Source organism: Trichosurus vulpecula, chromosome 8 (genome assembly GCF_011100635.1).
Source record: "Trichosurus vulpecula isolate mTriVul1 chromosome 8, mTriVul1.pri, whole genome shotgun sequence".
Taxonomy (NCBI): Eukaryota; Metazoa; Chordata; class Mammalia; order Diprotodontia; family Phalangeridae; genus Trichosurus; species Trichosurus vulpecula.
The window spans coordinates 93,528,314-93,555,809 of NC_050580.1; the positions used below are offsets into that span (position 1 = coordinate 93,528,314).

Consider the following 27,496-nt stretch of genomic DNA (forward strand, 5'->3'; position numbering starts at 1 on the left):
AAACCAAGGACTCTCATCTTAAAATCTCTCACAAGTGCAGAAAGCATCCAGATGGAACATATGGTTAATTATCAAAATACAAATTGATCAAATCTACTACATTCAAGGTTGTATTCTAGGTGTTATGGGTTCTTTCTTCCCTCACGGATCTAACAAATTAGTTGGAAAGACAAAAGATAGACACATGAGATAGTTAATGAACAATATAATGAGGGTTTTTTTTTTTAAAGATTAGGTCTCCCTATCTTGCCCAAAATGGCAGTGCAGGGGCCACTCATGGGTCTAACCTTATTCTGATCAGCACAGGACCTTTGATCTGCTTTGTTTCCAGCCTGGATGTGTATACCTCTCCTTAGGCAACCTGCTGGTCCTCATTCCTGGGGGTTCAACATACTAGTACCAAATGGTGGAAATCTGGCTGCTTAGGTAGGTTGCTGCTTGAGCTTCTGAGCTCAAGAGACCCACCAGCCTCAGCCCTAATAGTAGAGGGATTGCAAGTGTGTGTTACACTTGGCTGTAATGAGATTTAAATATTTGCTCTAGATAACAGAAGAAGAAATGTCTCAGGGCTCTATATGATAAGAGCTGCATGAGTGTTACAAACAGTTAAATGCTATCAAGATCTAGAAGAGGAAAATTCTGATGATGAGGAAGAAAATTTCATGGAAGAAACGGGTCTTAAGCTGAGTCTTAAAGGATGGCTAAGATTTGGGTAGAAAGAGGCCATCACAGAGAGAACCGGCATGAACAAAAGTACAGATCTTCAAAACACAAAGTTTTGTCGATATAAGAACATCAGTTGGCTAAGGATTCACATAGTAAAGGATAATGTGGGAGAGGCCAGTTAGAGCCCTGCTTTTGAAAGGCCTTGAGGTCCCGAATGAGGAATGTGGATGTTATCCTGTAAGCGGTGCAAATCATTAAATATTCCTCTCCTTTTACCCATCGTTTCTCTTCTGTATAGAAAGGCAGGAGATGTTTATGTATCTCTGGTACTCCTTCATGTAAAGAACAGAGCTGAATGCTTTCTGAGGCAGAAAAAAAGTGAAGAACTTAGTGGAAACTCTGGTTTGCCATTTCTTATGGCATTCCTAACCACCAGTCAGTCAGTCAACCATCTTTAATTAGGCAGTTACCATGGTATATGCCAGGCACTGTGATAAGTGCTGGGACACAAAGGCAAAAAATATGGTCCCTGCCTTCAAGAAACTCACATTCTAATGTAGGGACAAATATGCAACCAACTACATAAACAAGAGGGAAGGCACTTTAGGAGAAGAGGGGGTGAAAAAAGACCTTTTGCAGAAGGTGGGATTTAAGCAGTCTCATTGTTGCTGTTTTTTGTCCTTCGTTCTCAAAGAGGACCAGTCTTGAAGGAAGCCAGAAAGCAAAGATGAGGAAGGAAAATAATCCAGGGATGAAGGACAGCCATAAAAAAGACACAAAACTGGGAGATAGAGTGTCATGTACAAAAGAAGAAGGCCAGTACTACTGGATCATAGAGTACATAGAGGGGACTAAAGAGTTAGACTGGAAAGGCACAAACCGACCAGGTTACGAAGGGCTTTGAATGCCAAACAGAGGATTTTATACTTGATCCTGGAGGCAACAGGGAGCCATAGGAATTTATTGAACAGGAGGTGACATCATCAGACCTGTACTTTAGGAAGGAAGATCAGTATGAGCTAGATAAAGGACAGGTCAGGGTAAAGAAATACTTGATGCAGGAAGACCAACCCAAAGACTACTGCAGTAGTCCAAATGTGACATGAAAGCCTGCACTAGCAGGGGGAGGGGAAGGGGATATGTAGGAGAGGTTATAAAAGTGGAAACTACAAGATTTGACAATGGATTGGATACCTGGGGTCAGTGAGAATGAAAAGTTTAGGATGATATTTAGGCTTTGAGCTTAATGACTGGAAGGATGATAGTGGTAGTGGTGCCCTTGACAGTAATAAGGTAGTTATTCTGGAAAAGAAGAATTTTTCTTTTTTGGGGGGTAGGGGGTAGGGAATGAGTTGTTTTGCATATGTTGAATTTGCAGCTTCTATGTAAGAGAAACGATTATTGGGGCAGCTAGGTGGCACAGTGAGTAGAGCACCAGCCCTGCAGTCAGGAGGACCTGAGTTCAAATTCAGCCTCAGACACTTGACATACTTACTAGCTGTGTGACCTTGGGCAAGTCACTTAACCCCAAATTGCCCTACCTTTCCCCCCTCCAAAAAAATTAAAAAAAAAAATAAAAAGAGAAATGATTATTAATAACCAATGATTTGGGGAGATTCAGAGTTCCCCCTTTTTCTAAAGTCCTCATTATAAGAGATCAGTCTCTGAGGGCTGAATTAACTTTCTCTTCAATCTTAATCAGACCCCACCCAACCTCACAAGGAATCTAATCTAAGGGGAATTCCTGCCCATTGTGTTCTACTCAGATTTTGGTGGGGATAGATTGCCCAAGGCTGGGGGTAATTTAAAAGTAAATGACATAATCAAAATTCATTAGAATAGACCCCACCCCACATTGTAATATTCATTCTCTCTCATTACTTGTTAACCAATCACAGTCGACTACCACCCTCTGGAATACCTACTTTTCCAAGGGCATATAAACTGTGAGCCCCCTGCCATGATTGTCTTTGGCATATGCATTAGCAAGGCAATAATCGTAATATAGATGATAATTGTCAACATGCCTATGTAGTTCTGTATTGCAAAATATAAGAGACTCTCCATATAGAAGGTAGAAGAAGTAAACTATTTATTCAGACCCAAGAGAATCAGATCCCAAAACCAATAAGCCCAATCCATCATAGCAGCAAAGAAATTAACACACATTATCACAGTAGAGAATGATTCCATTCCATAACTTCCCCACCCCCTGCTGGGGCCTTGCCACCTACAAATACACTCACAGCACAGCTAGGACCTGTCTGCTCTCTCCCCCAGCTCTAACTGCTCTGAGAATTTCCTGCTCTACCCTTCCAGTTCCTCTTGTTTAGCCAGCTCCTCCCACCACATGTGACTTAGGCTTCCTGTGACATAAGCAGGTCACATGGGCCTATTAATGGGTGGGAAAGATCTTCAAAGTTAAATTATCATTACAGCATTCGGAAGTGCTACTGACCTCTTTTATTAATAAAGTGCTAGCATTATTAATAAAATGATTAATTATATAGAAACTATGTTTCTCAAACTTTTTAAACATAACAGACGGAACATCCAATTTGAGAAGTTCAAGAGGCAGCTGGGGAGATTGGAACTCAAGAGAGAAGGGCTGGACAAGTGGATCTGAGAATCATCTTCATGGGGACGATAAATAAATCCATAGGGGCTGATGAGATCATCAAGCAAAATAGTATAGCCAAAGAAGAAAAGGCCCAAGACAGAGCCTTTGATGGTTACTCAGCATGACCTAGATAAAGATCCAATAAAGGAACTGAAGAAGAAGTGGTCAGACAGGAAGGAGGAGAATCAAAAGAGATGAGTATCACAAAAATCTGCAGAGGAGAAAATATCCAGAAGAGAGGGATTGACAGGTCAATGGCTATAGGGAGGTCAAGAAGGATGATGACTGAGAAAAAGCCATTTGATTTGCAATTACAAAGGTACTCCATATGAAAAGAAACAGATAGACTAGTAACATCTTTCCATTTGTCATGCTATTTAATTCTCTCAGTAGAGAGAGAGAGAGAGAGAGAGAGAGAGAGAGAGAATTCAGCCATTTTTCTGCTTTTCTGATAAATAGGGACAAGGTCGTTTCATCTTTTATTTACTTTGGGGAAACATCTTTTGTCATTGCCCTGAAGGTTGTAGTTAGTCAGATTTTTAAAAATCCTTTTTCATTTTGGAATGAGTTTTGATCTCCTTTTCAGCTACAAGGAAAAATGTTAGTTATTGCTGGTTATGTTTTTTTAAAGCTTGATGCTGATTCTTAATGACCAGTAATTCCATTAATTACCTTGTAGGATTGGGTAATATAGCACAAGATCAGGGTTGTGTTTTTTGGTTGTATTTTTTCAGAGATGGTCTTCAAGAAGGCTTCAGATTTGGTTTTTATGGGTAACCATTCAGTTTACAACTATGAACAGGCCACTGTGACCTGTCTAGAAAGATCCTTGTGAGATTTCTTCTAGGGTTCTGGGCCTGGGATTCTATGGTGGTCCATTTTGTTTTTAAACAAGTGGCATAGATTAGTAGACAGAGCAACAGAGGGCAGCATTTTGGGTCTCTTGATCCTAGTTTAGGATCAGATACTGAGTCATTCATTGCTTGACCTTGGATAAGTTATTATCCAGCCTGGATAGTAGATGAATGGAAACTATACCACAGCAGGTATTAACTGAAAAACTGGACTTTTTTTAGACTGGAGAAGAGGGGGTGAGGGAAGAAAGAAGAGGTCTTTATTGTGTCTTCAACTGTTTGAAGGGCTTTCATATAGAAGACTTGTCCAACTTAATCTGCTTGACCCCAAGTGGTAGAACTGGACCAATTGGTAGAAATTACAGGGAGGTTTATTTTGTTTCAAGATAGAGGAAAATGTCCTCACAAAAGGCTGACCTAAAGAAATAGTGAGTTCCACAGGTCACTGGAGGTATTCGAATGGAGGTGGGATGCACTTGACAAGATTCTCCTTCAGCTCAGACACTTGACACACTTACTAGCTATGTGACCTTGGGCAAGTCATTTAACCCCAATTGCCCTGCCTTCCCCCTTCCAAAAAAAACATTCTCCTCCAGGTACAGGTTGGCCTAGAAGGACTTTTAAGGTCACTCTGAACTTTGGAATTCCATGAATTCACAATCCTTTGGCTGCAGTGTTCTGTCATTAATAGAGATAACCAGTAAGAGCTCACCCTCATGTTACTGGAGAAAAAAAAAAACCAATGATTTTAGAGTCAAAGGGCCAGGTTTCAAATGCTTGCTTTGCTACCTGGGTCTTTGACTTTGTCACTTAAATTCACATGGTCTTACTTTCTTCGTATGTTAAAAGAGGGAATTGCCCAAATGGCCACTAAGGTCTCTCCTAGCTCTAAATTTATAGTTTCATGTTTTATTGGTAATCCAACTTCAGGAGCTGACTGACCTATTTGGCCTCCTCACTTGGCTTAAGACTCATAATTTAATGCCTCGTTGAAGATTATGAGAATGCCTGTAACCAAGAAGAACTAGTTTATTGGCTGAGATTTATTGAGATGTTTTTTTTGAATCACAGAATGTTCTAACTTTATTTATATTAAAGGAGAAAGCAAGAAATAGAGTAGATAAATAAAGGCAATCCATGTTTAAGACAGAAGTGAAGCCATAAATTAGACTGAAATCTCAAAAACACAAGGGACAGATTTAAGAGGTGGAAGTTAACTATTTTCCATCTGACAGAAAACAGCGCTTAAACAAAAGCAAGCTGGCTGTTTTAGACTACCTCCTCCCCTTCTCCTTAAAAAACCCTGAAATCTACAGGCATTTCAGTAATAGCCAAAATCAACTTACATAGTTCATATTCTCCACAAAGATAATGTTTGATAGCAGGTATCTATCTTCTAATGCACTGGTCTGCTTATGTCGCTCTCCTCCTTAAAAATCTCTAGGAGCTTCCTATTGACCATTTAGTAAAGTACAAAATCCTTGCTTACTACAATAAGGCCTGACCTATCACTCCATCCTTTTTTTTTTCATGTTATTCTCCTTCTTGGATTCTACAATTTAATAAATGGTCATTAAGTGAGTGCCATAGCTGAAAAATTCATCACCCTTAGTCCAACTAAGTAGACCAACCTGCTTAGCCTTTCTGAATTTAATTAGGTTAATCCTCAGGCAGCAGACATAAGGTCCATCATTGGACTTGTACTCCAGATCTTTCCAGCACGGTGGCTAGTACTTGCCAGACTTTGTGCCCTGGTGTAGAGAATACAGGTATAATTTCCATACCAGGATGATGAACCAGAGTAGAATTTCAGTGGAGAAAAAGGTGGAATACGGGCCCACAAATAAGTCTTATACAGTGATATGATGAGAGTAGAACAGAAGAGAGACCTAAAGACATGTTAATAAAAATTTGTGAGGGCATAGTTTCCTTCTATCTGGAGAGATCAGGAATGTGGAGGAGGTAGCACTTTAACTGAGCCTTGAAGGATTTCAGGCATAGGTGACAATCCATACGAGTGTTTGAAGATGAGATGTGGGATGTGGGGACGTGGTTGTTGTCTGTCATTCTCGAAGAGGACCAAAATGACATCACTATGCTAGAGCCAAGTTTCAGTGTGTCTGACTGTGGCTGATCAGACCAGTAAGAGCTCGGAATGCTTTACCACAGACTAGGCACAAATAGTCTGTGTGAATATTTGGGGTGGATTCTCTAAATTTGTGCATCCTGCATTTCCTTTGAGCTGTTTCTATTCTAATTTGCTCACAGAACACAGCACCTTCTTTGATGAGGCCATGCCATGCTGAGCAGCCCTGTGCCAGTGTCTCCCATGTCACACTATCAATTCCAAAGTTCTTAAGGGAGACCTTGAGAGTGTCCTTGTATCGCTTCTTCTGACATGTGAATGCTTGCCCTGTGTGAGTTCTCCATAAAACAGCCCTTTTGGCAAGCGTACATTTTGCATTCAAACAATGTAGCTAGCCCATCAGAGTTACACTCTCTGAAGCAGAGTTTGAATGCTTGGCAGTTTAGTTCAACTAAGGACCTCAGTGTCTGGTACCTTACCCTGCCAGGAGATCTTCAGAATCCTCCTAAGACAATTCAAATGGAAGCGATTCAGTTTCCTAGAATGGAGTTGGTATACTGTTCAGGTTTCACAGGCATACAACAATGAGGTCAGCACAACAGCCCTGTAGACCTTCAGTTTGGTAGTCAGTCTAATAACTTTTCTCTCCCACACTTTTCTTTGGAGCCTCCCAAACATTGACCTTGCTTTGGCAATGCATGCATCAACCTCATTATCATTGTATACATCCCTGGAAAGTACACTACCAAGGTAACTGAACTTATCCACAGCATTCAACACTTCTCCATTTGCTGTTAACTGATGGTTCCTTCCACATATGGATGGTGTGGTGGTGACTGATGGAACACCTGTGTTTTCTTGGTGTTAATCATTAGGTCAAAATTAGCACAAGCAGCAGAGAATTGATCCATACTTTGTTGCATCTCAGCTTTAGAGGCTGCACTGAATGCACAATCACCTGCAAACAGAAAATCATGCTCCAACACTCCTTCCACTTTGATCTTGGCTTGTAGCCTTTTCAAGTTGAAGAATTTACCATCAGTGGTAGTTGATACTGATGCTGTGTTTATGAAAGCATTTGACAACATGGCTGAAAACATCATGCTTAAAAGCATGAGAGCAAGCACACAGCCCTGTTTCACTCCAGTGGTGACTGGGAAAGCACTGTCCATTATCCAGAACCCAGGCAAGCATGCTATCATGAAATTGACATACAATGCTGATGAACTCCAAGCAACCAAATTTTGACATAATTTTCCATAAGCCAGTGTCAAAGGCTTTGGTCAGATCTACAAATGTTGTGAACAGAACTCTGTTCTGCTCCTGGCATTTCTTCTTGGGTTGTTGGGCAGCAAACACGATATCAACTATTCCTTGGTCCTTTTTGAAGCCACACTGGCTCTCAGGTAGATGATCATCTTCTAGGTCAATCTACCTGTACTCCGGGTCTTTTCATCTACCAGGGGGAGTAGGGTGTGTTCAGGGAAGACTAGTACCTCTGGTGTGAGAGCTGCTTTCCATCTTTGGTGTCCACCTGTTCCACTTAAATCACCTGTGGCTCTAAAAAGCTGTAGCATGCACAGTGGCTACACCCCAGTAAACCGTTTCAGCAGACAGGCTAAACCAGTTGAGGGCAACCAAGGGTCCTTAAACCCACTGGTGAGTTGGGGAGTATCTACCCCAAGCATGTGAAGGCTTCCCTTCATGAAGTGGGTAGATGAGAACAATCTGTTCCATTGTGCACAAAAGCAGCTGAAGTAAGCACTGTGGAGTGCTTAGAGCTTGGTTAGACATCGAAGATGCCAAAGTCACCCACTGCATCTTGAGCCATCACCAGTCCTCTTGATTCTGTCCTGCCACGAGACTGTGATAACTCTGGAGGGCAGAGTGAGGTTGACAACACTGTGCAACTCTGCCTCACCTAAATCCAATTTACACATGAATCAAAAGATATCACCCGTTTTACCCATCCCAAAGTCCTGTGGTGACAGGCAAGTGAAGAAGCAGCAGATACACTGGGAACTGTAGTCACAATCCTGCACACAGGCAGCCCAGGCCGTAGGGTCGTTTTCTCACTGAAAGCAGCAGTGAGATTCGGCAGCCCCCTGGGTGTCTGAGTTTAAGGATCACACTGCTCACCTCCTGGTGTGAGGAAGGAGCTAGAAAAGGTGCCCTAAAAAGTGTCTGCTTACCCAACCCTGGCCTGATTACTGAGGCAGGTGGGGAATCCCACTCTGCAGTCAAAACACACACAAAAATGTCCAAAAAAGTCTGCAAAGAAAATTCCACTCACCATTGATACATGTAATGTGCGCACACGTATAGACAACACAAAATACAGGAGACCTGAAAGATGATCATTGGTACGTGTAATGTGCACACACATATAGACAACACAAAATGCAGGAGACCTGAAAGATGATCAGCTCTTATTGCAAGAGAACTCAGCAAGTGTCGCTTCCAAGTGGGGACACAGCACAAGAATAGGAACAGAAGGTCTTCAACAAAGAACAGACAGAGCGGATTATCCAAGATGATTCACAGAAAAGGGAGAAAGAAGACAGTAAGATGGCCTGAATACCCCATTGCTTCCTCCTGAAATCCTTTAAGGCTTACTTGTTTCCTCCTCTTAATCCTCATAGAACTTTGTATCCTTTGAGGGGATCTAGGAAGTATCTCAAAACTCTTATAAGCACACCCAGTGGCCCCACCTCCCTATCATTTATATCTATATTTGTACAATCTTATATCCCCTGATAGACTACAATGGCAAAGTCAATAAAATCAAAACTAACCAAAAAAAGAGGGGGAGAAGAACACACAATATGACATCAGTAAGAAGCAAAGTAGCTTCTATAATAAACTGCTAACCAAGGTGGTCAAACTTTAATGCACTGAAGTTCCACTTCACATCCATTAGATTGGCAAAGTTGACGAAAAAGGAAAATAACAAATGCTGGAGGTGCTGTAGGAAAATAGGCACCATTGTTGGTACTATTATGGAACTATGCCCCAGAAGTTATTAAATGGTGCATCCAGCAACAGCACGCCTAGGGCTATACCCCAAAGAGATCGAAGAAAGAGGAAAAGGACCCATAAGAATAGAGGGGAAAAGGGAAGTCAAGGGTATAAGCATTTAGAAAATGCCTATGTGCCATGCATTATACTAAGCACAACCCTGTGATGGAGGTGCTGTTATCATCCCCATTTTACAACTGAGGCAAACAGAGATTTTGTGACTTGTTATGTTGCACAGCTAGTTAGTATCTGAGGCTGGATTGAATCTAGGTCTTCTGTCTTCAGGCTCAACACTCTATCTACTGTGCCAGCCAGCTGTCTTTATAAAATGTAAAAAAATGTGCTCTTTTTTGGAGGTAGGAAAGAAAAACAGGAAACCGACGATGTACCCATCAATTGGGGATTAGCTAAACAAGTTATGGTATATGAATGGGATAGAATACTATTGCTGCTGTAAGAAATAATGAAAAGAGTGGTTTCAGAGAAACATGGGAAGACTTATATGAACTGATACAGAGCGAAGTGAGCAGAAATAGAACAACTTATACAATGACAAAAATATTATAAGGACAAACAACTTTGAAACTCTAATCAATACAATGACTAACCAAGATTCCATTGGACTCATGATGAAACATGGTATCTATTTCCTTACAGAGAAGTGACAGACTAGAGCGTCAATTGAGACATGTATATATACACACACACAATACATATACACAGAGATACAGGAGGAAAGAGGGAGGAAAAGGGGGGCCTAATTCAGGTATTTGTTGTGCTTGACTACATATGTATGTATGTTACTAGGACTTTATTTTTCTTTCCTTTTCAGGAGAGGAAGAAGGTGGGAGGGAGAGTAAGTGAATTCCAGTTATGTGGAAAATAAAATTTAATTTTGTATACAAGGACTTGTATATGCCTAATAAATGTTTGTTGAATTAAATTTTGATACAAATTTGCAATTTACATTACAATTTTAAAAGGGGAACTTTGACATCTGTCTGCCTCAGAGTACTGCTAAAGAAAACTGGGAAGAGTTGTGTAAATATGGGTTATTACTGTTTTGTTAATTATTATCCGGTCCTTTGTTTCACTTATGAAGAACCTGAACCCGAGTGGGGAAGACTTGTTCAAGATCACCATCCACAGCAGGGGTCTGGCAACCAGGTGGAATTGAATGACACTTTTGTAATTATGCTTTGTATGCCTGCAGGCCTTGGCAGTGTGCACTAAGTGTTTGCTTATTTGACAGGCAGACTTTAACAATCTCCTTGGTAGAAAAAATTCGCAGTCGGAAAACAATGAAAGGCAACTTAATACAATTCAACTTGCCAGGCATTTACTGACTACCTACAGCGTTCGAGGGTCTGCACTTCCGGAAGTGGCAATGTTGTGGCCTGGCAGATCTGGAGAAGGAGAGATAAGGGGGGCCGAAGGGCAACCTGAAGACTTGGGGCAGGAACGGGGATTTAAGATAAGAGGCCAGCTGAAATGAGCAGCGCTAGAAAAAAGGCGGGAAACAGCCTCTTCTCCCACCCCACCCCGACCCCGGCCTTTTCTCCCTCTCCGGGGTTAGATTCACCCAATTACTTTCAACCCAGAACCAGGATTCTGGACCCGCCCCCCAGACCTGGGCTCTCTTTCCGCTTCGGCCCCACCTCCAGGGGCTCCTAGCCACCAACCCCTCCTCCCGCCGTCCTGCCCTGGGATGGGTTGCTCCCTGGCCCCGCCCTGGACCTCGCTCGGTGACCCTTTGTCCAGCGTCCTGCCCGTAGCCCACTCCAGCCTGCTCCAGCCTGCATTCATTCTCTCACCTTCGGGCCCTCCTCTAGTTCTGAACTACTGGCCTGGCCTCAGTGGATCTGAGCACACTCCGGCGCCCACCCCGCAGCATCCCTTGGCCCCGCCTCTGGCCCCCCAAGAACACGCCCTGGTCCCGCCTCTCCTAGATTTTTCCGCAAGTCGCCGGCCCTCCCCACGCTTGGAAGATGGCGGCTTCCGTGGGAAGGTTACTTCGGGCTTCGGTGAGTGTCCGGGGAGCGAGGGACAGAGGCGGCGTGGGTCCGGGAGACGGTCTCTCCTGCTATACAGGCTTACGCGTCCTCCTCCAGCCCGGAGAAACGTCCAGCCCCGGGGCCTGGCTGCAGAAGAGGGCTGAGCGGTAACTGCCCCCACCGTGCCACTAGATAGAGACCTCCTGCACTGCCCACCTGCCTGCATACCAGGAACAGAGACCGGCGGTTTGCTACGGCAGTGCCAGACCCCTCCTTCCAATTTTGTCCCCTTTCTCCCCTCCTCCTCCTCCCCCATGTGCTATTCCTCTAGCTCCCCGAGCAATGACTATCCTCTATTCCTCCAGCCCTCAAAATAGTGCCCATCCCCCCATGCCACTTCATTCCTCCCCATGCCACTTCATTCCTCCCCATGCCACTTCATTCCTCCCCATGCCACTTCATTCCTCTTCATGCCACTTCATTCCTCCCCATGCCGCAAGGCAAAGCCTGTACTCTCCGTCCGCCCTTTTTCTGTCTCAATCCGCCACCCTACCCCAATCTTGCATTACCTCTGTTCTCCTAGTGCAGTTCACGACCTCTTACCTACCTTTCCCCTCGCCGTTCCATTTTCTGTCTCATAGATACAATCTGCAGCTGCTATTGTCTATCTTTTCTCTCCCTTTTTGCTCCTAATGATCCTTTTGCAAGGGACTGCCCAGATAGGTCAACGTGACAAATATCTGACCTTTTCTAGCCTTATTGGTAGGGTTCAGTTCCACAGGCACTATATAGCTGGCACTGTGCTAGATGCCTGGGACACAAATGACAATTTCTGCCCGCAAGAGAATTTTGGAAGGGTCTCCTTTTCCTAATTAAAACTATTGTTTGTATAGAAATAGGCCTTTGTTCAGAATATAATGCCTAGAAGACTGCCTAAATAAAATGCTCTAGACTGGAGTGCTGGATTAGCTGGCACTGTCTATTGGTAATGCTGTACCCCTTTTGTTAGGGGCATGTAGGTGGCACAGGGGCTAGAGCTCTGGGCCTGGAGTCAGGGAGACTCCTCTTGCTGAGTTCAAATCCAGCCTCCGATGCTTAGTAGCTGTGTGACTCTGAGGGAGTCATTTTAACCTTGTTTGTCTCAGTTTCTTCATCTGTAAAATGAGCTGGAGAAGAAAATGGCAAACCTCTCCAGGATCTTTGCCAAGAAAACCCCAAATGGGGTCACCAAGAGTGGAACATTACTGAACAACAACAAAAAACCCCTTTTGTAACAAGTCCCTTTACTCTCCCTCCTCTTGTATGGCAGAAAGATGTTAAAAGTTTGGAGAATTGAAAAATAAGCTCTTCTTTACTAATTAGAATTGCTCGCTGGGGCCAGGGGCACTTAGAGATGTTAGGCCCCCTATGATCACTTTTCTTTAGGTTACTCCTGGTTTCCTGATTCTAGCCCTACAACATAATTGTGTGCGCAATAAGAAAAATAATGTTTCACTTAACAGGTTGCTCGGCATGTGAAGTCCTTTCCCTTGGGCATTTCTGCAGCCTTTAGGCCTGTTGCTGCTAGAAACACATTCCCAACCAACATAGTGCCCACAAGTGCTGCCCATTCAAAATTTTCCTTCAGCACCAGTAAGTCCTTCTCTCCATTATGCTCTATTGTTGGGACAAAAGTAGAAAGTAGAAAAGTAGAAAATGACACATTTCTAAATGCCAGTTTTCTTGGGTGGATTTTACAGGTTCTTTTGTAGAGGGCAGCTGAGCCCTCTTAATATTTTTTGGTTCAACATTTTGTTATTTATATTGTAAATGTTTGCAAACATCCATCACATTCAACATAAAATAGCATTTTGAGATTCATATTGTAGGCCATAGGCTATGAGCTTTGCTACAATCAAAATTCAAAAATATAAAGAATTTTTAATGGCTTTGAAAATGTGTGCATAAAGGTATAATAAAATTGTGCAGGAGCAGGTTAGTAAGTTTATTCTTTATATAGAAAGTTCTTAAAATCATACTTTAAATACTTCAAAAAATCTTTTGGAAGCTCTGTCCGGTAACTTATATGCGTCTTCCTGTTTTTGGAAGGAAGAGTTGTCCTAAGCTGAAACTTTTGATTAACGTCTGTATTAATTATTAATGAATGGTTTCCTTAAGCACTTATGTGACTTTTGGGTTCACAGCCAGTATGTGTCTAAGGTGGGACCTGAACTCAGATCTCTAATAGTAATTTTTATATACATAAATATTTTTAAGGTTCTTCAACTTATGTGCCTGCTGTAACCCAACATGCTCCATATTTTAAGGGTACAGCTGTTGTCAGTGGAGAATTCAAAGAAATAAGCCTTGATGACTTTAAAGGCAAATATTTGGTGATTTTCTTCTATCCTCTTGATTTGTAAGTATGATTTCCATAATGCTTTTGTGTTATGCTTTGGTCAGGCAGAGAGTCTCCTCTATCTTTTTGGAGTCTTCTCATATTTTCCAGAATGAGGAATTCCTTATGTTTTTATCTTGAATGTCCTTGAGTATGGCTTGAGTCTGTTACTAGTTAAGTAATAACACTTAGGAATGAGAATCATTCCATATAATGACTATGGTTTTAAAGTAGTTGAATTTGTATATGCCAAAGTATCATTGTAAAAGTTCCTATTTCTAGTTAGTTCTAAAACATAAGTACTTTTCTTATTTATGCAAAATTTATGCATGTAATGTCTTCAGTATTTCAAATGATCCATTGTTTCGTTTATGTGAGCCCTTACTCCAACAAAACACACTCCACAACTCCATAACCCCTTCCTAAGTGATCTTTATGAATTGCTGTGGCCAAGTAAATTACAAAATAGTGGAAAACCTTCTAGAATCTTCTCCAAATTTTAGGGGACAGTATGATGTGGAGAAAAGGAGGACTAGATTTGTGTCAGAGGATCTCTGTTCAAATTCTGACTTAGTAGAAGTACATATAAGATTTTCCTAATCACCTTTTTTTCCCCTTCTAGCACTTTTGTGTGTCCAACAGAAATTGTTGCTTTTAGTGACAAAGCTAATGAATTTCATGATGTGAACTGTGAAGTGATTGCGGTTTCGGTGGATTCCCATTTTAGCCATCTTGCCTGGATAAATACACCAAGAAAGGTATAAGACTGAACCATGGATTTAACCACTACCCAAATAGTCCTCTAAAGACTTGGATACAAGTAAAGTAAAAGGGCCCATGAGACCACTATAAGGAGTGCCACTATAATTTTTTTTAACTTACTCTTAGAGCATGTTGACAGTCTTAAAATGTCACTTGTTGAATTCCAAGAAATCTCCCATATTATATAAAATACTACATGAATGGTTAGAGACCTTTTCTGGTAAATCTAGAGGCCTCTAATCAGCATAGGAAAAATACAAAAAGTACAGGAGATCAAGGTAAAGGTAAATTAAGGAGGAAACATCTATCATATATTTCCTTTCTCTCTTTTCATAGGCACAGATACCCAAGGTAACTTCAATATTGAAAGACTTTTCTGTAAATTAAAAAAAAATCGAAAAGTTCCTCAGAATTTGCTTAGAACAACGAATTCCAGCTAAGCTACTAGATTTGAATTATTGCTTTTTCTCACAATTACTAATAACTATAAGCTGCTACTTCATTATTCCTCTTATTTTATCTTCTGCTGCATACTAAGTGTTCAATTAGAGGAGAATTTAAGGAGTTGGGAAGATGCTATATGATCATTTCATCTATGTAACAATATTTTAATAATTTTTAAAGTTTTAAATTGTTTCCTACTGACTGGTAAATAACTGTAAGGGCATTATGACCTTTGTTATTTGGGATTTCTTTTCTTATAACTTCAAATAGATGAGTTCATCATTATCTTTTTGAAGTCATGTGTTTTCCAAGGTCAGATAGTTTTATCCAAACCTTCTAAATCACAGTATTACCCAATAATATTTTGACAAGGAAGGTTATACATAGGGACAAACTGGAAGGAATTTCCTCATATAAACATTAATTAATAATTGTTATCTGAAAAGGGAGAAGGGCTTACTTTGTGTTTGGAATTCCTCTTAAAATAGTAAATATATTTGTTTATACTCTATAAGTTTTATATTCTAGCATCAAGAGTGTTGGTTAAGTCATACAGTAATGCTGATTTTTCTAAAATTTTAATTAGAGTGGCGGTTTAGGTCATATGAATATTCCACTCCTGTCAGATTTAACCAAACAAATTTCCCGGGACTATGGTGTTCTGCTTGAAGGACCTGGCATTGCATTAAGGTAATTGCCTATTACTTGTTAACCTTAATTTGCCTTTATAACTTATTGCCACAATAATTCTTACAGCTATAAAACTTGGTAAAGCATTTTAAAATATTTATTATTGCTAATAATAACAATAGCTAGCTTTCATATAATGTTTTAAGATTTCATGAAGCACTTTACAAATTTTATCTCATTTTTTCTTCACAATAACCCTGGGAGATAGGTGCTAATCTTTCAAAAACTTTTTTTCAATAGTGTCAAATGCTGGGGAGAATAAAAAGATTAGCTAGCTTGCTTAAGAAAAGATAAGAACCAATAGCTATATTAGGAGGCAGAATGTGATGAATGCTATAAATGAGTGCTATGAAGAATCAGAGTTCTACCTGTTTAACCAGATGCCACTTGTATCAAGAAAGAATTCATAAAGGAGGTGACCTTTGCTGTGGGTCTTAAACCCATGGAACTACTGTGGACCATGTAAAATAATATTTGTGAAAGTACTAGGAAAGCTGTAAAATACTAGACAAATACAAGGTGGTGGTATTTTTACAGCTCCATAATAATAGCTCATTTTATATACTGCTTTGTAGTTTACAATAAAAATAACAGCTGATATTTATAAAGCACTTCAAGGTTTATAAAGTACTTTTACAAACATTTTCTCATTTAATCCTCACAACAACCGTAGAAGGGGAGGTACTGTTACTTTCCCCATTCTAACAGTTGAAGAAACTGAGTCTGAGAATGGTTAAGTGATTTACCCAGGTTACATAGCTAGTAAATGTCTGAGGGAGAATTGGAACTCAGGTCTTCCTGGCTCAAAACCAAGCATTCTGTTCACAAGCAGCACTGCCTCTCATGAGGAAAATACTTTCTTCAAAACAATCTTTTGAGGTAGGTAGTGCCAGTATTATTTTCCTTTTGCAGATAAGGAAACTGAGGTTCCAATAGAAGAGAATGTTCTTGAGGGCGGAGACTTTTCCATTTCGTTTGTATTCTCCCTCACTGTGCATTGGTAGGCAATTAATAAATTTGGATTGGATTGAATTGAATGTTAAGTGTTATGGTGAATGGATGTTGAATGACATGTCCAAGGTCATAGAACTAATAATTGCTAGAGCTGAGACTCCAGTCCAAGAGTTTGGATAACTGCAGAACTCCTTCCACTCTACCATGCTTCTTTTCTGTTCTGTGAATTCCCTTAGCTATCCTTCCATTCCACTGACTGACCTATTCATTAAATACAGATATCCCCCCAAGGTTGTTCTTGGTCTTCTCTCCTTTTGTCATATTCTCTCCTTTTGTAATGTCACCCACTTCCCTGGTTTCTACTGTTGACTCCCAACCTCTTCTGTAGCCATCCATTCTCATTTCCTGCTAGAAGCTTATCCTGCATATATATTAACCACAAAACAAATACTTATTAATTGACTGAGAACTGCAGGTATCAGAAGGACAGGGAAAATTCATTTCTGAGAGACTAGTTCTTCTCTGCCCAAATACTAATAGGTAATTCTTTCAATTCAGAGGTCTTTTCTTAATTGACCCTAATGGAATTATCAAACACATGAGTGTCAATGATCTCCCTGTGGGCCGAAGTGTGGAAGAAACTCTTCGTTTGGTGAAGGCGTTCCAGTTTGTGGAAGTGCATGGAGAGGTGTGTCCAGCAAATTGGACACCAGATTCGCCTACGGTATGTCCTGTTTTAAAATTCATTCTGGCATTCAGAAATATCCCAAGAGTGGAATTCATTGATGTCTTTGCTGCCAAGAGCCCTGGCCTAGGTCTGTGTAAGGGCAAGAAAAGCAAGGCTACAGAACAAATACCCAGAATGGAAATTAAGAAGTGTATATAAGTGACTGAATTTGATCATAGATGGTATCATAGAAGCCAAGAAGCAGGCGGGTTTCCCTACTATGGTCTTGGAAAATATCGATGTAATTTTATGTTAAGCCATTATTTTCTCTTTTGTTTCTTTTTTTAAATTTTTCAAGTAATCTGCCCTTCCCACTTACCTCCCTGCCCCCAACTCCCATTAAGCATATTTTCAAAAATCCCTCAGTACATATCTACATAGTCTGGCTAAACAAAGTCCCACGTTAGCCATGTGCAAAAAAGTTATGTCCCTCTCAGTATTTTAAGTTCCTCCCCTCTCAGGAGGTGAATAGTGTTTCATCTTCATTCTTTTGGACTCATGGTTTATCATTGCATCAAAGTAAGTTTTTGAAAGGCTTTCCCCCCCAATAATATTGTATCATTGTATAAATTATTCTGCTTTCAGGGGTGGGGACCCTGCAGCCTTGAGGCCACATGTGGCCTTCTAGGTCCTTGGATATGGACTTTTGACTGAGTCCAACTTTTACAGAACAAATCCTTTTATTAAAGGGATTTGTTCTATGAACTTTGGATTTAGTAAAAGGGCTGTACTTGAGGACCTAGAGGGCCACATGTAGCCTTGAGGCTGCAGTTTCCACACCCTCTCCTGGTTCTTCACTTCACTCTGCATTAGGTCATAAAAGTCTTTCCAGATTCCTATAAAATTGTCCCTGTTATCATTTCTTAAGGCACAATGATATCATAATTTAGCCATTCCCACTGGAAGACTGGTCCTCAGTTTCCAATTTTTAACCATCATTAAAAGAGCTGCTATAAATATTAGTTCATTTGTTGTTGTTGTTTTCCATATAGTGCCTTTTCCTCTTTGTTTTTTGTGGGGAGGGTCTAATAATGGTATAGCTGGGTCACAGCTTACTAACTTTTTAAGCGTGATTCTAAAATGGTTGGACAATTCACAGCCCCACCAACAGTACACCTGTGTACCTTTTCCCTCAAAACCCTTCCAACATTTGTTAGTTTCCTTTTTTGTGGCTCTACTAGGTATGAGGTAGAACTTAATAGTTCTGTTTTTCTTGCTTTTTGAATCACTTTTTAAAGGTTTGAAATTAGAAATTGTATCTTTGAGGAGAATGTAAGGTTGTCAATAAGTCCTAATTGTACAACAATAATTTGTGTATTTTCAGATCAAGCCATCGCCGAATGCTTCCAAAGAGTACTTTGAGAAAGTGAATAAATAAATGATACCATGTATTGAAGACCCTCGTGGCTTTTTAAATTATGAAGAAAACAAAAATTGGAATCTACAATAACATGCAAAACATTACTGCATATAGAAGTGTAGAATATGTACAAGTTATGCTTGTGTCTGTGAATATCACCCCCAAAATGCTCAGTTTTCATAAACTTGATCCCCCAAACTATTTAACCTTGATAACTGTTGCTAGTTCAAAGGATCCTTTAGTACCAAATCTTTGCTTTTCCCAGTCTTCATTGGAACCTAGAGGTTCCCTTCTTGAATTTATAGGCTAAAGAAATTGTTCATTGTCTTTATATGCACAAAAAACAAGTGTGGCAAACATTTAATCAGGATGCTTTGAGGGACTTGAGTTATAGGTAAACAGGTATTCCTGCTTTCCCTTAACTGAATATCCCTCTGTATATTATTTTTTGTCATTAAGCTATAGTCTTTTTTTCTCCATAAAGTGAAATGTCCTGTAATTAAAGATAATAATTTCAGAGGTCTAATTTGATTCATGGCACATTTAAGACATTAAGTATGAAGTATATTTCTTTTTTAAAAATCCAGCACTAGGGGCAGCTAGGTGGCACAGTGAGTAGAGCACCAGCCCTGGAGTCAGGAGGACCTGAGTTCAAATCCGGCCTCAGACATTTGATACATGTACTTAGCTGTGTGTGACCTTGGGCAGGTCACTTAATCCCAACTGCCCTGCCAAAAAGCAAAAAAAAAAAAAAAAAAAATCCAGCACTTAACAGTGGTAAATTAAAGTAATTAATCATGGTGAGTAGACCAGAGATTTTTAATCCTGCGGTTCATTTTACCATTATTTGAAGTTTGAGTGAACTTTATGTCTTGATACATTTCAAATATCATTTAATTTGATTGTAAAAGATACCTGTTGAATCCCAGAGTTATATGTAATGCAGCTTTGGAAATTATTATTGAACATTTATTTTTCTAGATAGTGAATAACTCAGTGTACGTTCTTTAATCAAAAATAAAGAAATTTTAAAGTATCTTGACTTTGTTGCAGTTCTTTGCCGCCTGGGGGAGGAAGTGGGAGGAGGCAGTGCAGAGGTCAGGGTTGGGGAGGGGAGCCAGAGTCCGGGTGGATGAGGCCTTCCAACAGACACCGGAGCCCAAAAAGGCGGAAGCGTTCACTTTTCGGGAGGCGTTATCTGCTCCCTTAAAAATTCCCACCCTGGCACTGAAGCAGGTGAACCAAAGGGCTCTCCCACCCCCGTGACTAAGCAGCTTTGGGTAGAATAGCAATGACCAGCCGTGGCAAGAGTACCGTGTGTAGAATAGAAAAGCACGTGGATGTTACTCGTGTTTCGCAATTTGCCCTGAGTCGTAAAGACTGCAAGTCACTCCTTCCGGTTCCTCTGCCCAAACTGGAGCGGCAGCCACGAAACCGATTAGGGGATTGGAACGAAGCCCTGGCCTTCATTGTGGGCCACACCTCCTCCGCCGAGGGAAGGGGAGGGGCCGGGCTTGGGGGCCGGGCTTGGGGGCCGGGCTTGGGGGCCGGGCTTAGTGACCGACTTCCCCCACGCACGGCGCCACGGCTTCCTTCGTCCGCTGCCCAGCGATCTAGCTGGCTGGCAATCTGTGGAGGCCCCTCATGGAGCCGAACCTGCACTTCTGGATCCGAGAAAGCCAAGTACGGAGCAGATGCCGAGCCAGGACAGGGGGGGATTGGTGACGGGCAAGAGTGGTGCATGCAGAGGGGCCGTCACCTCCTCAGCACCCGTGCAGTTTGCGTTAGAGGGCCCACTGGGGGCCAGCCTCAGGGGCACCACCGCAGCCTCTCTTGCTCGCCTTGGCCCAACACCAGCACAAGTCTGCAGCTTGTGGGGAGTAGGGAGGGACTACCTCAACCCCTGAGTGCGCAAGACAAGCTAAGGCCCTGGTCAACCCATTTGGACAAAGGGCCAGTAAATGTTTTAGAAGCCCCTCTCCCAAGCATGGTCCAGCGGAAAGAGTACTCGATTTGTAGCGATAGATCCAGGATTCGATCCCTTGCTTTGTCATTTATCAGCCTTGTGCAAATTAGAGCCTTCTTTCTGTTTCAGTTTCCCCATCTGTAAAATGAGGAGAGTGGAGTAAGTGACCTTAAAACTCACAATGTCCAGTTCTGAACCTGTCATCTGTGACAGATTGAGCCTGTCCTGGACTCAGCTGGGTACACCATCACCCTTCTCTAGCAAATCCTTCTCCTTAGGATGTTGGGGGATTTCCTTTTTTCCACTCCCTTAGCATTTACTCCCAGATGCCACCTTCTTCGAAGTAAGCATTAGCATCAGCTTGGAGATCAGAGAGATAGGAAAAAATTCCTTCTTTGTTTCCAGACTTCCAGTGGGATCCTTGAGGCTCTCTCTGACATTGGTCATGACATGCATGCATAGTCCAGGCATTTCAGTGTAAACATTTGACAGCAATCAAGAAATATCTCCAGCTGCTTGTTTGGTCATGCCATTAACGTCATCTAGTCAACTAGGTGATGCAGTGGATAGAGCTCTGGGCTTGGAGGTCGGGACCACTTGAGTTCAAATCAAGCGTCAGACACTCAATTAGTTTTGTGACTGGGAACAAGTCACTTAACCTATTTGCCTCAGTTTTTTCACCTGTAAAATAGGCATAATAATAACAACTACCTCCCAGGGTTGTTGTGAGGATCAAATGAGCTAATATTTGTAAAGTGCTTGGCCCATAATAGGCACTATATAAATGTTGGCTATTATTATTAAATGCTTTTCTTGTTTTGATTTGTTTTGATTTTTGTTTGTTCCTAGTCTTTTGTCCAAAGATTTCTTAACTGGCTTGACATACTAGACCCAACAAATATACTGCTCTCTCATGTAAGTATTTTCTAAATTCAAAGTTTTACCTTTACATTAGGACTTGATAACAATTATGTTTTACTTTCAAGCCCAGCTGAAACCACAGGATACATTCATTTTCTAATTTTAAAAATACTTTTATTGTACTTGTATTTATTTTAGCATTAGCTTGCCAGACTAAGAGGCTATTTAGATTGTTGAACAAAAAAAACAAACAAACAAGAAATAACAACAGAAAAACTTTTCTATTTTATCCATTGAGAAAGGGTAAGAAGGGAATTGAATGCTTGTATACACCAAACCAGATGCCATAGAGAGTAGATACAATGTAGTAATAGTATCTGCTGAGACACCCAGTTGACAAATCCAAGAAAGGATCCAGTGGTTAAATCCATAGTTTCAAATGTCTATATGCACTTGCACAAAGTTTAAGCAAGGTGAGCTAGAGGTTCTAATGCAAATCAGCAAATTTGACCTCATGTATCACCAAGATTTAGTAGGATGAGACTCATGATTGGAATGTCTCTAAATGGGTATGCCTTATTTAAAAAAAAAACAAAACCCCAAACAAGATAGGTAAAAAGGGGCAACTGGGCATATTAGTAAGGCATGTTGATTTATTTTGTTTTTACATATTTTTATTTTCCAAATATATCCACAATGCCCAGCAAGGCATCTCTTATAACAAAGAAAAAAGAGAAAAAAAACACTTCAGCAAAACTAAATAACACATCAATTGAGTCTGAAAGAATATGAAATGTGGTTTATGGATAGATCTTCACCTCTCTAAAGAAGGAAGGGAAGTGAACTTTCTCTTCTGTAGAAACAATAGTGGTCATAACTATATTCAGTTTTGAGTTTTTGTTCTTTCTCTGTACATTGTAATACTCATATGCATTGTTTTCCTGGTTCTCCTTGCTTCATTCTGCATCTGTTCATATAAATATTCCCATATTTCTCTGAAATTTTCATATTGTTTCATGTGACAAATCAATATTCCAATCTATTCATATACCACAGTTCATTTAGCCATTTCCCAGATCAGTGAATCTACTTTGTTCCCAGTTATGTAGTGCCACAAAATGTACTGTTATTAATATTTTGGTGTACATGAGACCTTTCTCCGAGAAAGGGGTATGTGCATATCAGTGGTACCACTGGATCCACAGGCATTTAATTGCTTGGTATGTGCCAGCCACCATATTAGACATTGAGATACACCCCCCTCAAAAAAATATATGAAAATAGTCCCTCTCCTCAAGGAGCTTACAACCAGGCCAGGAAGTGCAGGAGTGGGACAGGACATGGAGAACAAAATGTATACAAATAAATAACTACAAAATATATGCAAAGTAAATTCAAATTAATTTATGGAGAAAAGGTAACAACTGGGGAGAACAAGGAAGGCTTTGTGTAGGAGGTAACACGAGCTAAGGCTTAAAGGGGATCCTAAGGGATAGTCATAAGAAGGGAGATCATTACAGGCATGGGATGATCAGCCTGTGAAGGAGATTGTTGTCTGTGGGTAACAACAACTAGACCAGTTTGGCCAGAGCATAGTATATACAAGGAATTAAAATGTAAAAGAGGACTGGGCTTCAAATAGACAATGGTTTTACTTTCATCCTAGAGGCAATAGGAAGCCACTGAAACTTTGAGCAAAAGAGTGGCATGATCAAACCTATATATTAGTAATTTCAGTTTGGCAGCTATGCAACACCACTAGTAAGTTTGTATCCCAAAGAGAACAAAGAAAAAGGAAAAAACCCTATTTGTACAAAAAATATTTATAGCAGCTTTTTTTGTGGTGGCAAAGAACTGGAAATTGAGGGGATACCCATCAATTGAGGAATGGCTGAGCAAGTAGTGGTATATGATTGTAATGGAAAACTACTAGTGTGCTATAAAAAATAATGAGCAGGATGGCTCCAGAAAATCCCTGGAAGTCTTATGTGAACTGATGCAAAGTGAAGTGAGCAGAACCAAGAAAACATTGTACGCAGTAACAGCAATATTGTAAAGATGATCATCTGTGAAAGACAGTGATCCAAAATAATTCCACAGGACCCATGATGAAAAGTGCTGTCTACCTCCAGATAGAGAACTTATGAACTCTGACTGTAGATTGAGGCATACTTTTTAAATTTATTTTTCTTGGGGGGTTTTGTGAAAGTGTTTACTTTTGTGATGTAGCTAATATGAAAATGTGTTTTGCATGACTTCACATGTATAATTGTTATATTGCTTGCCTTCTCAAAGAGTAGTAGAGGGATGGGAGGGAGGAAGAGAATTTGAATTCATAAATTTTAGAAATGAATGTTAAAAAATTTTACATGTAAATTGGGAAAATATTTAAAAAAATAAAATATATTGCAAAAATCTGCCTGGGAAATATTTGATGAAATAAAAATATATTTTAAAATTTTAAATGGCAGCTGTGTAGATGACAGATTGGAAATGAGAAGGACCAGAGTCTGAGAGGCCAATTAGAGTCTATTGTAATAGTCTAGGTGAGAGTGGCTGAGGGCCTATACTCAGATGATGATCATGTGACTGGAGAGAAGGAGCTGGATGCAAGTGATATAGTGGGAATAGAATCAGTATATTGGGAAGAAAGAACTGAAGATAATTCTGAGGTTGAGAAGCTAGGTAATAACAAATGGGATTGCCCTCGACAGAAATAAGAAAGTTAGGAAAGGGGGCAGGTCTGTGGAGGAAAGATAATAAAGTTGTGTTTTGGACATATTAAATTTGAGCTGCCCTGGAACAGCTAGGTGATCCCCAAGTACCCTTCCAGTTTTAACTATCTGTGATCCTATGATGTTTGAAATATATGGAATATAATGGACATGATTGTTTAATATTGTTATTCCTTAAATCAGGAAAAAATAAAAGCTGCAAGAGAATTGTTAAAGAGTGAACAGACACCTAAAGATCACACAGAAGACCAAAAGGTATGTAGTAGCTTATATGTCAAAAACCTGGAAATCTCTGAGTCACGGCAACCATGAACCTCTCTCTATAGAAGACTACACCTGGTTGAGATTTGTTCTATAGACAGTGGTGAAGGCATTATTTTTTTAATGTCTTGTTTATTAAAATATCTCAATTTTAAAACCAAATAAGACTTCTCTCTTACGATAAGTGGTTAATGCTCATCTATGAACATGTGGAATAGGACTTGCCATGGCCATTGTTCTTTTTTGTGGGTGACCATCTATACGTAGAGCTCTTCCTTTGAGTCAAAGGCAAACTTGATTGAGAATATAGGCAGTCCTTAAGGTTTGAAAAGACTTCCATTCTTGAAAAATATCCTATAAACCAAAGTCAAATCCAATTTCTTCAGTGATACAATGTTATAATAAACTATACTCCTATCAGAAAACCTGATGTTTGCCTTTTCATAGAAATAACCAAAGACACCATTTAAAATTTAATACAACAAAATTTATTGGGTACATATAATTTGCAAGTCTTTGATCATTTTTTTTATCAGCTATAAATACTGTTCCTGTCTGCTGTACAAGAGAACCTTAACTAGAATCAGGTGTTCAAAGCTTTGCCCCGGGCACGAAAATATAGATGGTGTTAACGATACTTACACTCTTTTAGCACTGTTGAAACAACTGAGCTTGGAACCCAGTTGGCGAAAATTAATAAGCTAGCAAATAGAAACACTCCCATCCCTCCCCACACTAATAAACCCCACCCTCCCTCAGTAGCAGGTCAGTGTTCCAGGGTTTATTTCCCTGTCCCCTCCCCCCAAAAAGAAACCCCCACATACAGTTAAATTTATAATCAAATGTTGGTTTGAGCGTGTATTTTGTGAAGCTTGCCCTCTATGCCACAATTGGTAGTTATAGTTAATTATCTTGTATGCTATTAAACTTTAGTATAAAGTTTTTATATAAATCATTAAAAAAATTTATAAAGTATTCATATTTCAGTTTTGCGCATTTGAGAGATACCTTCCCTTCCTCACCTATCCACCAGGGGAAGGATCTGGAGCAGGCCTGCACAACATTCAACCCGTGCAACCCATGAAAGGATTTCAGATAGCCTGCAAAAACCCAGAAGGGGGATTATGTGGGGTAGAGAGCAACCATCAGAGGCCTGGTATCTATGAGGATAGTGTCTTTTTAAAGGATCATATCAAGAAATAGACTGACAAAATGTGCTGTCTGATGTGAATACCATGAGTAAGGCCATGGGCATCATTGGCAGAGAGTACATTTGTCCTGTATATCAGGATTCTGCAGAATTGAAGGCACCAGCAGACTAATCAATGAAAAACATTTTATGTCTCTTGCAAGGATAAGGTTATAAGTAAAACTCTTTACCTGATCCACAGTAACTCTTTTCAGAGATATAAAAAGATGGAGCAACTGGAGCTTTGTCCAAAGCACTGACATGGTGGGTAGGGGTCATCGCTGCTCCACATTATAGTCCTTGCTTGGTACACTCTTACCCACACTCTGGCTTGCTACCCCACTGTGTCCCATTACTTTGACAGTCCTCTTTTAGGACCTACCTTTGCCATGTGCCACACCACCCCCCTTCTTGGGCTAGAGCCAATTCATTCAGGGTATGTTGGGAGGGGTAGGCAGTGAACAGCCCAATCCAGTAATATCTATCTATCTATCTATCTATCCATCCATCTACCTCTCTATCTATCCATCTGCACATATATCCTTCATGTTTAAGAGGTCACTCTCAATCAGCGAGCATTTATGAAGCACGTACTAGGTGTTGGGGATATAAAGAGAGAAGATGAAAGTCATTACCCTCAAGGAGCTTACATTCTCTCCAGAGAGAAAACATGTACATATAGGTGTATATTCAGGGTAAACGCAAGGTAGTTAGGGAAGCCATTAGCATTTGGGGAGGAGGGAATGAGGAAAGGCTTTATGTGTAAGGAGATGCTTCTTAAAGGAGGTGAGAGATTCAGTGAGGTGGAGGTGAGGAGGGAGTGTAGTCCAAACATGGGGAATGGCCAGTGCAAATGCATGCAGGTGAGAGATTAAGTGCCATGTGTAAGGAATAGAGAGAAAGCTGGTCCATGAAGGGGAATGTTATTATAATATAAGGCTGGAAATATAGGCCAAATTGTGAAGGGCTTTAAAACTCAAGCAGAGGAATTTACATTTCATCCTAGAGGCAATAGATTGCCAATGTAATTTACTGGGTAGGGTAATGACATGGTCAGACTTGTATTTGAGAAAAGCTACTTTGGCAGCAGCGGGGAGGATGGATTAGAGAAATTTGATGGAGAAATTTGAGGCAGGGAGACCTATAAAGAGGCTACTGTAATCATAGGTTCCCAAGGTGAGTGATATTACTCCCTGGCAGGTACTGGAACAATCCAGGGGGGCGATAGTAGCCTCTGGTGCGATTGGGGGGCATTGAATGAAAATAAAGGGGCAGTGGAAGCATAAGGAAAGAAGGAAATAAGAAAATTTTGAAAAACCATTCATACATGTTTCATCTGTTGTGTAACAGAGGTAAAGTCGTAGCAATTACATTATTTTCCAAATAAACACACAAAATGCAAATTATGACCAATCAGTGGTCAAGTCCCCCAACAGGTCTTAACAAGCAAGTGTTGGCAGGTGAGTGTATAGCACATTGTTGGAAAGTCCATCGTGCATCAGCAGAAATATGGGCATGTAATGACTTGTTCACAATATGATACTATACAGTTACATGACTCAGTATTGCATCATCAAAATTTCAATGCAAGAAAAACCCACAAATTTACAATAAATTATTAAATTTAAGATGCATCATATTTTTAAAATATATTTTATATTTTTTGAAATGACATAAATTTCTTTAAATGGTTAAAGAAAGTAGATTTCCAAGGGGGGTACTGAGTAATTTTTTTTGAAAAGGGGGTAGTAGGCCAAATAAATCTGGGAACTTCTGGTCTAGGTGCAAAGTACTGAGGGCTATAGTGAACTATTGTGATAACTATGTGAGGTGACAAAAAGAGAAGAATGTGAGAGATGTGGTCTGTAGGCTTCCCATCAGCTTTTATGTAGCCTGGTTAATGCCAAAAGTACTTCTTCTGTTTGTTTGAGG

The 27,496-nt window shown here is 40.4% G+C and overlaps 2 protein-coding genes across 2 annotated transcripts in view; both read left to right on the top strand.

The window, feature by feature from the left end:
• The first annotated feature begins 10,984 nt into the window (after nucleotides 1-10,984).
• Nucleotides 10,985-19,588, top strand: PRDX3 (peroxiredoxin 3). Its single transcript, XM_036735829.1, has 7 exons — nucleotides 10,985-11,268; nucleotides 12,741-12,870; nucleotides 13,495-13,636; nucleotides 14,238-14,373; nucleotides 15,408-15,511; nucleotides 17,024-17,189; nucleotides 18,517-19,588. The coding sequence occupies exons 1-7, from the start codon at nucleotides 11,233-11,235 to the stop codon at nucleotides 18,568-18,570; spliced, it is 768 nt and encodes a 255-aa protein (XP_036591724.1). The 5' UTR covers nucleotides 10,985-11,232; the 3' UTR covers nucleotides 18,571-19,588.
• A 540-nt stretch (nucleotides 19,589-20,128) lies between these two features.
• SFXN4 (sideroflexin 4) overlaps nucleotides 20,129-27,496 on the top strand; it is a 28,505-nt gene continuing 21,137 nt past the window's right edge. The window contains exons 1-3 of the mRNA XM_036769544.1: nucleotides 20,129-20,235; nucleotides 21,368-21,433; nucleotides 24,298-24,369. Of these exons, the coding sequence (XP_036625439.1) occupies nucleotides 20,197-20,235; nucleotides 21,368-21,433; nucleotides 24,298-24,369 (177 nt within the window). The 5' untranslated portion in view covers nucleotides 20,129-20,196. The remainder of the gene's footprint in view (nucleotides 20,236-21,367; nucleotides 21,434-24,297; nucleotides 24,370-27,496) is intronic.

What these genes read in the sequence shown, in the direction of transcription:
- PRDX3 (XM_036735829.1), top strand. Translation starts at nt 11,233, where the DNA reads ATGGCGGCTTCCGTGGGAAGGTTACTTCGGGCTTCG. An exon ending in GAAGGTTACTTCGGGCTTCG is followed by an intron (nt 11,269 to 12,740) that starts GTGAGTGTCCGG and finishes TTCACTTAACAG; the next exon opens with GTTGCTCGGCATGTGAAGTC. An exon ending in GGACCTGGCATTGCATTAAG is followed by an intron (nt 15,512 to 17,023) that starts GTAATTGCCTAT and finishes CTTTCAATTCAG; the next exon opens with AGGTCTTTTCTTAATTGACC.